At 45.7% G+C, this 10,863-nt stretch overlaps 1 protein-coding gene across 2 annotated transcripts; it reads left to right on the top strand.

Annotated features, from left to right (window-relative positions):
* The first annotated feature begins 645 nt into the window (after nucleotides 1–645).
* sanbr (SANT and BTB domain regulator of CSR) lies at nucleotides 646–9,512 on the top strand. Of its 2 annotated transcripts, none has more exons than XM_080481064.1 (21): nucleotides 646–852; nucleotides 2,211–2,362; nucleotides 2,442–2,616; nucleotides 2,746–2,842; nucleotides 2,932–3,170; nucleotides 3,370–3,428; nucleotides 3,710–3,870; nucleotides 3,975–4,061; nucleotides 4,181–4,291; nucleotides 4,370–4,493; nucleotides 4,607–4,759; nucleotides 5,568–5,710; nucleotides 5,823–5,916; nucleotides 6,028–6,060; nucleotides 6,144–6,243; nucleotides 6,921–7,006; nucleotides 7,194–7,222; nucleotides 7,667–7,740; nucleotides 7,833–7,921; nucleotides 8,062–8,137; nucleotides 8,233–9,511. In XM_080481064.1, exons 2-21 carry the CDS (start codon nucleotides 2,213–2,215, stop codon nucleotides 8,286–8,288), a joined length of 2,136 nt encoding a protein of 711 aa, XP_080337190.1. In that variant the 5' UTR covers nucleotides 646–852; nucleotides 2,211–2,212; the 3' UTR covers nucleotides 8,289–9,511. The 2 variants fall into 2 exon arrangements, with proteins under 2 accessions (XP_080337190.1, XP_080337191.1); XM_080481065.1 differs by having other exon boundaries at nucleotides 691–852; nucleotides 8,055–8,137; nucleotides 8,233–9,512.
* Nucleotides 9,513–10,863: the final 1,351 nt, after the last annotated feature.

Below are 10,863 nucleotides of genomic sequence, written 5' to 3'. Positions count from 1 at the left end.
ATTCCCTGCTCCATTAATGGACCTCAACAGTGACATTTCAATCTATAAAATATTTGTATTCTATTTAATAATTTGAACAGATTTTGCCTCCACACATGATTATTTTTTTATTTTCGAATTACATATATTTTATTATTATTTTCATCAGTGACCTTCCCTGTTTCTAAGGTCTGAGGAGGATTTATGACAGAGCCGCTTGATTTACGGCCTCGTCTCCTAGCAACGGGACGCTCCAACCTGCTGCAGTGCGACAACGCAGACGAGTCAGCGAAACAGAAGAAAAAAAACCCAAACTCTTTTATGTAGTTGATATAGCGAAATCGTTGCATTTTATTTTGAAGATTATTTTTCCTTAACAATTAGTTTTAAAATCCTAAAACGTGTAATACAAATGCTGGAGCTTACGCAGCTCGCGCGCTGAAGCTTTTGCTGCCTTCAAGGACTATAGGACAAACATGGAGTGTGATACGAGAGGTCGTCTTGGACATGTCCTGGACCCCACTGAAGAGTGAAACTGTCTTTTTTTTGTGTGGCTACGTTAAGCTTAAACGTACTCCTAAATATCAAAGTAAGAATCCTCTGGCTTGTGTGAGATTAGTTGTCTGAGTCAGACGGACTGTATCGCATGAAGAGCGTGAGTGCTGTCTTTTACATGGGTGTACTTGAACGCCTCAGATCCCGTCCCGTCCCGCAGTAAGTTAGCGTCTAGCGTTAGCTGGATGCGGTTAGCCGGCAGGAGAGCACCGCAACATCAGCACCGCCCGCACACAATGGGCTGACGCATACACCCGCAGGATTTTTTTTTACCGTGCGAGTCGAGGCCGAGGAGCGTCTCCGCCGGCGGATAAGCAGGTGACCTTCGCGTTGGTTTGAGTCTGTGTGATGAAGGCGGAAACGCAGCAGGTGAAATGATGATGAGGACGGAGGAGACTCGGCCTGCGGGAGCATCACCTGGCCAACTACACCGTTCTTATCCATTAATACGTCAAACTTCACTCTAAATACAGCACTTATTCTTTATTCTGTTTAAAAGAATTACAATTTGTATTATCTGCACACTAACGCGACGTTTTACTCATTTTACTGGCCTTGTTTATTGGTCCTGTCAAGTGCCAGAAAAGTTAGAACACTGTGCTTCATGTAAACTAAAACTGGATGTACATGATTTATATCTATAAAATCTGCAACAGGTCAGTGACTTTTGATCTAAAAGGAGCCACATGGTGGTGGTAAGCACTGCTTCCTCACATTGAGAATGAATCATGTTTAATTACAGCTTTGTGGAGTTTGCATGTTTTCCCTGCATGTTTTCTGTAAATAACCCGTCGGTGTGAGTGTCTGTGTCTCTGTGATGGATTGACGATGTGTCCACGATGTATTCTCTCTTCACCCATGAAGATGCGGAAGATGTCAGACGACAGATAGTAATACAAAACAAAAGAACATTTATACTGGGATTCCTCAGCCCTGCATTAAAAAAAAAGGCGTTTTTTTGGGGGGTTTATGTTTCTCGTTTTGGTTGTTTTAAACATTTGTTAATCTAATCCTTGATCTAATCTACTTGATTAATGGAAAGAATGCTCTTCAAACATGTGTTAACTCGATGTAAGCTTGGGTAGGATGGAGATTATAAAGTGCTCTGTCAACCAAATAATCCAAATATTAAACTTTTTAGGACAATATTCAAACCTACACTGAGTTTCTTGCTTATTTCAGCCAAATCGTACCATCACGAACTCAATGTAAAATAATCCAGGTGTTGAATTCACATACTTTTTATTATTCAGATTAACGTGGGACTCGAACAGATCCCCGCTAAGTATTAACACATTTGAAACTGAAGCTCTTCATAAAGCAAGAATGGGGAACTATTTAATATTTAACGTTAATACAACTTTGAAATACAAGAAGAGTGAGGTGTGTTGACTGAATAATTGTATCATATCCTTTTTTTTTTTAAATCATTGAAAACACAATCATATATTAAACTGGATGGAATTAATGCTGCAGAATATATTACAAATATGTTTTCGTTGCAATTCAAAACATGAGTAGTATCCATTTGGCCAATCAGGTTGCGTCAGACTAGTAAACACATGGAGACAAGCGAGGGAAAGAAGAAGTGGTAAACCTGTTAATTCAGTTTTCACTTCATCACTTCAACATTATTTCACACTTGAACGACTCTCCTGCTTTCTGTTTCCGCGTAGAGATGAGCCGCTTCTGCTCGGACAACAACAACTTCCCCTACGACAACAACGTCCTGGTTCTGGACATGGTGCTGGGGTCCCTGTGGGGCGTCCCTCAGCCCATAAACTGGGACAACGTAGCCAAGCTGGTGCCGGGCTTCACTCCCAAGGAGGTGACTGAAACTTCTTCACCAGATCTTGTCCTTCCCACGTGCGACGTACCGATTAGAGCTGAATATCTGATGTTTTCAGTGCGCCCGCCGATTCGAGGAGCTGAAGAGCTCCGGGGGGTTTCCTCACGTGGACAACCAATGCAACGCGCTGACAGAAGAAGGCAGCGGTCCCTCGGACGGCCTGTCCTCCACCCCGATGGAGACGGGAGAGGCGTCGGAGCGGGGGGGCAGTCAGAGCAGCAGCAAACATACAGGTCAGCAGATATTTTAAAATCCTTTCAGACCTTCGACTGTGTGGAAACGTCACTGCGTTGGAAGTATTTCTGTCAGAGGGCAACCATACGGTCTGCCTGCGGGATGTTTTTACTCTTGTCTGTCCGCAGGCTCCAAGTCGACCGCTGACGGGCGGGGCGGCGCCGCCGAGAAGAAAGAGAAACGAGTGTCGTCTGAGGAGGACGACAAACCCCCGAAGCCTCGAGAGTAAGTCTGGAGGTTTCCTCAAAGTGCTGCGGCAAGATCCTCCTGCTCACACCGTCCTCTCTGTGGGTTATTCTCCTCCCGCCGTACAGTCCCAACATGGTCATCCACGTGTGCGACGAGACCAAGAACCTGAAGCAGGACTTCACGTGTCCCAGAGATCTCCTCGTCAAGGAGATGCGCTACTTCGCTGAGTACTTGTCCGTGGACCCCCAGAGGTGGGAGGAGGTGGACATATCGGTGCACTGCGACGTGCAGATCTTCGACTGGCTCATGAACTACGTGAGGAGGAACTCCGCCGGGGAGGGCAACAAGGACAAACCCCGGCTTGGTAAAAAAAAAGTTTAAATACTGTTAAATATGAGATTTTGACATGTGGCTGATCTGTCACTGAACGTGCCGTGTGTGGTGTGGTGGGTCAGCGCCTGTCTGTCTGTCTGTCTGTCTGTCTGTCTGTCTGTCTGTCTGTCTGTCTGTCTGTCTGCCGTGCGCTCTGCTCGTGTGGATCACGTGGTGTTTGTCGGTTACAGAGCCCAGCAATGTGATCTCAATCCTGATCTCCTCCGAGTTCTTGAAGATGGACACGTTAGTAAGTGTTGTGACGTGTCACGCTTCAGGCCTTTTTTTTTTGTCACATGTAATTATGCAATCTGAGCCGGCGGCATTGACGACCGGGGCCTCGAGAAACTTTGCTTATCCGGACAAAACAAGAGGCCTTACACATAGAGCTTTTAGGTTTCCTGTTGCATGCTTGTGAAGAACATTGTTGTACTTAAAACAGAATTATAAAGTGTGTAAATCATTCGAGGATGAAGTTCATTCTCCCCGCGGAGGGGGCTCCTAAAGGTTCTCTGTGGCGTCCGTGTTCAGGTGGACGAGTGCATCCAGTACTGCCACAAGCACATGAGCGCCATCGTGGCCACGCCGTGCAACATGAACTGCATCAACAGCAACCTGGCAACGCGGATCGCCGGGCTCTTCACTCATAACGAGGCCGACGACATCCGGGACAAAAAAGACAAGTTCAAGAGGTGAGAAAGCCGGAGCGCGAAGGACGGCTCTGATCGAAGCGTTGATGTCCGGGCTTATTAGCTCTTCATATTGCATCTGTTCATTCCCCGTTTGCCCTTCGAAGCAAGCTGTTCCAGAAGAAGATCGAGCGCCTCTTCGATCCCAACCACCGGAGCAGAGATTCCCCTGGGAATGCCTCGACGCTGTACAGGTGAGCTCGAGACTCTCGGCTCCTCTCCTCTGCATTAACTGTGTTTGTTCTTGAGTTTTCCTGATTGTTTTCCACCTCCGTCTGCCTCCTCCTCCTCCTCCTCCTCCTCCTCCTCCCAGGTGTGGCCTGTGCCTTAAGCTGTTGACCAAAGACACGGAGAGGAAGATTTCTTGCGTGCCGGGGAAAATCAACATCGACGCGCGCGGAGAGATCATCTACACTCACACAAGGTTTGAAGGAAAACATTTGAAGTGGATTTAACTGGCGCGTTACTGCCTGGATTCTTGATGCTGCTGTGCGTTTTGCAGACAGAAGAGCTGGGACGTCCACGAATACATCACGAGTCTTCACGACGAGCTGCAGTCCTGGGTGCTGGTGTACTGGAGAATCTGGGGAACCATCAACCACCTCACCTGCTCCCGATGTCAGCAGGTTAGAGAGTGTGTGTGTGTGTGTGTGTGTGTGTGTGTGTGTGTGTGTGTGTGTGTGTGGCTGATCGTATGAACTGTGTGGACCTTACACAGCATGCGTGTCCTGGTGTGTAGGTGTTCGTATGTGCAGAGCTGACCCACTGCCAGTACCACCCGGACAGCGTGCTGTACCCCGGCATGGGTGCAGAGAAAGGCTGGCACGGGGCGGGAATCTACCCCTGCTGCAACCAGAGGGTCCTCCGCTTCGACCCCACCGGGATGCCCAAGGTACCGACGAGACCGGACCGGGCCGAAATGTGTGGATTGGAGTGTGGTAATTTGAATAAACAGGAAATCTAACAAATAGAAAACAGAAATAGTTTGACTCACTGCACATTTTTATTATAACATAATAAAAAAAAAAGTATTTTTCCCAAAGCAAATGTTTTATTAAGACCTTAATGTAGTGACTGTGTAATTCTATACACTAAATTGGTGCAGTTAAACTGGATAAGTAGCTATTTGAATCAACGCTTCTAAACAGAGGATAAACTTTTTAATCATTATAATTTTTTTTTTAAATATTTAACACATTTTACTTACTTGAATGTTGAGAAATCCAGTCGAAGAAGACAGACGAGACTTCTGTAGTCTGAAGGCCAGACCTATAAAATAATAGGAATACAGGGTGAAACTAGGACCCAATGAAAATGTGATGTTTTACAAAAACAAAAACAGTTGCTGCTTTTTTTTTTTTTTTTAAATTTCAAACTTCAATGACGTCCAGATCAAGTGGCATTTTATCCTTCCTGGTTATAATGTTTTCCTAAATATCCATGTAAACAGTTTTATTTTGAAAAGTGAACATTCAGTGTCGATTCCCAAAGTATTCAAACCTCTGCTCTGCTCCTAATAGTTCAAAAGTCAAAGGAAATTTATACTAACAGTCCGTCTGGAAAGAATAAAGGAAAACGATAACGACATCGAAAAGTAAAAGGAAGTGTGTGTGTGTGTGTGTGTGTGTGTGTGTGTGTGTGTGTGTGTGTGTGTGTGTGTGTGTGTGTGTGTGTGTGTGTGTGTGTGTGTGTGTGTTCAGGGCTGTAAGATGCGGGACCACATCGTGAGCGTCCCCGATGACGAGAACTGCGACGAGGAGACGTCGGCTCGTACTCGAGTCCTGAACGACCTGCTGCTGCACAGAGACGCCGTGTGTGTGTCCAACACGCCACCCGCAGAGAGGTGTGTGTATGTGTATGTGTGTGTGTGTGTGTGTGTGTGTGTGTGTGTTAGTCGTTATATCCACAGCTGTATCTCTCACTGTGTGTGTGTGTGTGTGTGTGTGTGTGTGTAGTGAGCAGAGCCCGTCCAGCGCAGAGAAGGTGCAGGACTGTGACGTCCTCCTGGAGCCGACCCTCCTCGGACCTCTAAGGGCCGACGGCTGCACCGTGAGTGTCTCTCTCTCTCTCTCTCTCTCTCTCTCACACACACACACACACACACACACTTTCAGCCTTTCTTCCCGCTCGTTCTCACTCCGTCCATCTTTTTCCCGGCAGTTTTCCCTCCTGAAAAATTGGAGTCTTCAACTGGTAGGACTCTCATGCTCTTTGCTGCTTCTTGTTCTGTGCGTGCGCGTGTGTTTCCTGTGTAAAAACTGTGACCCCCCCTCCAGAGGCAGCAGTCGCTGCTGTCGGAGGACGAGGAGTACACCACGGGGTCGGAGGTCACTGAAGATGAGGTGGGGGACGAAGAGGAACAGTCGAAGAAACCAGGTGGAGCAGATCTATGATCATGTGGCCACCGTCAGCGATAAAACCATTTATTAAAGATGCACCCAAACACTTTTTTAAATTACAAGTACTAACCTTTAGATACTTGGCGACACCGAGTACCGATACAAGTACTTGTTAAATGGGATTGAGCCTAATTTATACTGCAGATGTAAACGATACACAAACACTGTGTGTTGCCGTGAAGCACCTTAAGTTGCTGGTGTTGCCTTCTCTTGATATTTTTACTCCGATACCCGACACTGGTATCGGTATCGGAGCCAATTGGTATCGCTCGCTGCCGACGAGTATCCGCCTTTTTTTCGTGATTTATTTATTTTTGTTAACAAGTTGCCGAATCGTTAACAAAAGCCACAGTGCACTATTCCCGAATTTTCCGCACGTTTTGATGTGGGTCTTTGTGTGCGTGTCCAGCGGAAGACAAAATCAAACAAGCCCCTCGGATAGTAACTTTTGCACCTCTTAAAGAGACAGACACGCGGAATCATAACGGGTTTCTAGACCAGAGTGAAGCTGAAAACTCATTTAAATCATTAAACCCCACAGCGAGGACACGCTCTTATTTTTAGCCTCTTCCCGTCTATTTTTATCGCGCCAGCCTGTTCTCCTCCCCTGTTTCTCGAACGACGTCTCACGTGTTTTAATTTCTCTCTTTCCAGCTGCTAAGAAAGCCAAGAAGTCCCACAGACCCCTGAAGAAGCAGATGTCTTCTCCCAACTTCCAGCGGAAGGAGAAAGTGGACAAAGTCAGTCAGGACCGTCTCACTGATGTTGAATTCTCTTCCTGCCGCCTGCGGAGTGTGACAGACATTTAATGCTACTGTGATATCAGCTGAACTGTGTTAAAATGATGTTTTGTTGGATTAATCTGTCGCCGTAACGTGGAGGTTTGTGTCGTCTGGACTGATGAGACGTGAATCTGTGTCCCTGCAGACGCAGACGAGGGACAACACTCCCTTCACGTGAGTCCTCCTCGCCACACCCCAGTCTGATCTCCGGCTCTGGTAAATCTTTTGGCTTTAATCACCAGGAGCTCGACAGGTGATTTAATTCTGCTAAAAATCACATCAGTTCAACACTTAACTTGTTGGGTTTGGGTCAATCAGATAGTTTGGATTTCTTTAAAATACTTTTTTGTATTATCTTCATTGTTGTACGATACAACTTATGATTGGGCTTTTATATTAGGGAGCATAAAGGTTGTGCAGTCACATGAACCAGTTGTCATAAAAAGAGAAGTGGAAGCTGCTCCAGACACACAGTAGCAGCTGACATGAGGATGAGGCTGGTGTCAAACTACAGGCTTGTTGTAAAAAGTCTGGAGGAAGAGACGGAACCTGAAATGGCTTAAACACACACATGTAACACTGTGTGTGTGTGTGTGTGTGTGTGTGTGTGTGTTGCAGCGTCAGCATTCAGAAGAGTAAGTGGGACAGCTCTCGCTCGCTCCGCTACAACCAGGACGCTCAGAGAGAGGAAGGTACGGCACCTTGTTACCTCGGGGGCTGTTACACAGCTTCAGGGGCACGTCACCCAATGTGTGTTTGTGTGTGTGTGTGTGTGTGTGTCCAGACCAGCGCCGCATGGTGGAGATCGTCGGCCACCTCACCAAGATGAGGTTCGGAGAGCAGGAGCAGAGCCGCTCCAAGGACACGAAGGAGGTAAAGTGTGTGAAGAGAGCTTGTTGTTTCACCTCACCTCCAGGGTTTTCATCCGGACGCTGTGTGTGTGTGTGTGTGTGTGTGTGTGTGTGTGTGTGTGTGTGTGTGTGTGTGTGTGTGTGTTCGCTCTCAGCCTGTAGGTGGAATCTACTCCAGGCTTGAAGCTCAGTTTAAGAGCTCCTCTCAAACCCGACAGACTGCAGAGAAAACACCAAGGTACTTTTGTGTCTCTCACCCCCCCCCCCCACACACACACACACACACACACACACACACACACTCTGATGATGTTCCTCTGTCTGCTGACACAGATCTAAAACCCGCTACGCTCAGATCAGAACCACGTAAATCCCGTGAAGTGAAGTGAAGTTAAAGGCCTCCGACCCGCAGAGAAGAAGAGGTTCGTCTTCGTGGGCTTCCTCCCCCGCCAAGCCCCGCCCCATAAACCCTCTGCACCAATCAAGTGACCACGTGCGATCGCCATCAGCCGCTTCCTCCGTCTCCCAGCTCGCCGTGGACACTTCCTGGATTTTCTCCTCAGGACGATGCGAGAAGTCCAGCTCATCTCGGCGCACGAACAACGACAGTCAGACGGACATAGAAACAAAAAAAATCATGATTCATCATTTAATAAAACAAAAATCCTCTTGAAATCCCCAAAAATGTAAATTAAACAACTGAGGAAAAACACAAATCTCCTGACAGAAGAATGTAGATAAAAACTGATATATTGTGAGTAGAACTCAAACTAAATTAGATCCACTAATGAAAGAATAATGATATAAAATCTAAAAGATGTTTTAAGTTATAATTTTGATTTAATGTACAAACCAATTAGTCCGAGGCAAGTGTGACTTACATGTAAAGTAATGATAAAAAAGCCAAAGTATTGATGTTAAATTGCCTGAAAATCTGATTCAAAATCCAATTAGATGGAAATTAGAAAAAAAATTTAATGTGATTTTATGAATATAAAATAAACATTTCCAAGAAAAAGTGTAAAATTCAACATTTTAATTGACCGAGTTTAAAAACAAAAAAAATTACTGTGGGAAAAAAAAAAATTTCCAACAATAAAATTAAGCATTAAAAAATAAATCAAATGTAAACAAGAAATTATATTAAAAAAAATTACGAGTAATTGAATTGAAACTAGTTAAGGTCAATTTCGCAACATTAAAATGAAGTAAAATTAAACAAAAAAGATCACGATATTAAATAGTTTAGATGAGCAAACAATAAAAGCTTCACGAAGAATTTCCTTTTCTAGTTCAGTCAAAAACTAGAAAATATATAAGAGGAAAAAAAAAGAAAAAAAAAAAGAAGATAAAATTAAATATTTTTCTGAAGTTACCGAGCTGCGATCAGATTTAAACTCTGGGTCATGAGGGGTTTTTTGTTTTTTTTTCTTCAGATGCTTCATGAAGCTGTTTGACCTTATCTAGTTAACCTGCTGCCTCGTCATACTGTTACTAACCTGGTCACTAACCTGGCGTTGCCGTGGCGATGCGGACGCTGATCTTTCCTCCAGTCGTTCCTGTGTGACCGCACTGACCCACAGAGGGAACCAATAAAATGTAGATCAACCTGAGCCCTCCTGTCTTCGAGTCTTTGGTTTGACCACCAGGTGGCAGCAGAGCTCTTCCAGACGCTCACACGGCTGCCCCGGTTTGACCTTTGCCCTCAGCAGGTGATTCGGGGGCTCTTTTAACCCGCCATCCTGCCCGTTTTTTGGGAGCCGTGTGCGAGTTGGAGGCCCGAAGAGCGGAAACGACGGGCTGGTAGCTGGCAGGAAGCCGGCATGTGCCACTGTGTCGAAGGTCACCTGCTCCACGGCCGCTCACACGTCCCCTTACTCCCTGGGGTATTAATAACCCCGCCTGCCCACCGTGCGGAGAGCGTAGCGGGCCGCCCAGCTGTTCCCTCTTCTCCTCGACAGCAGATGCCGAGAATGGCTGAGGATCTGTGGATCTGGGTCAGGGAGCGCCGGGGTTCTGGTTACAGCCGCACCGACTTACGGTCCCACTGAGACTCGAGAGCATCGAAAGAAACGTGAAGAGATGTTGAACGCCGCCCCCCCCCCTCCACCCCCCCCCCCCCCCCCCAACGAAAAGCATCACCGTCGGAGAGAGTCATCATAACCTTTCATGCAATACCAGCATGTTAACGGGGATTAGCGGCGCCGGGTCGCGTTACACACCGCCAACCTTGGCCAAAGACGCGGTGGCGGAAACTGCATCAGGATTTATGTGTGTGTGTGTGTGTGTGTGTGTAAGGTGCTGCACACGATTTTTTTTTTTTTTTAATTGCAATGTGTATTTAAAAAGGTAAAACTCACAACTGGCAAAAACACCGAAACGGAGCGGATGATGTAATACCACTCAACACCACAAGATGGAGGAATGAGTCAGTAGAAGTTCATTTTAACAACCGCGTGACCTGCCGGGGGATCGTTAAATGTGCGACACCTAGTGGGCGAATTAAGAACAAGCAGCTCGTTCTACCGGAAACTAGTGCAGGTGGTTTCCAACGACGCTCGACTCGTCTCGGTCGGAAAAAAAAACAAACAAAAACAAATAGAAGAAAAGTGAGCGAAGGCGGGGTTATAAAATTCTCAACTTTAATCAGTTCAAAAAGTTCACAACAAATGTAACACCTCGAGAGGGGAAATTAGCCGTTAGAGATCGGGTGCTTATTTGGATTTATACATTCTTTCCTAATTAAACTCATTGGCATTTAAATTTGCTCTCCGGACATTTAAAAAAAAAAAAAAAAAAAAAAAAAAAAAAAGCCTTTTTGTAATTCTTTTGGACAGAATTCAAACAATGAAAAATGCAAAAATAGAAAATTAAATGTAAACCCAGGTTGTTTTTATTTCTCATTTTGCTCTAAAGGTAGTGTCTGGACGCACTGCCGCGGTGGTAAACAATCTAAATTAGTAG

The sequence above is a fragment of the Lipophrys pholis genome (assembly GCF_963383615.2).
Source record: "Lipophrys pholis genome assembly, chromosome: 15".
NCBI lineage: Eukaryota > Metazoa > Chordata > Actinopteri > Blenniiformes > Blenniidae > Lipophrys > Lipophrys pholis.
This window is presented reverse-complemented; position numbering and strand designations above follow the sequence as displayed.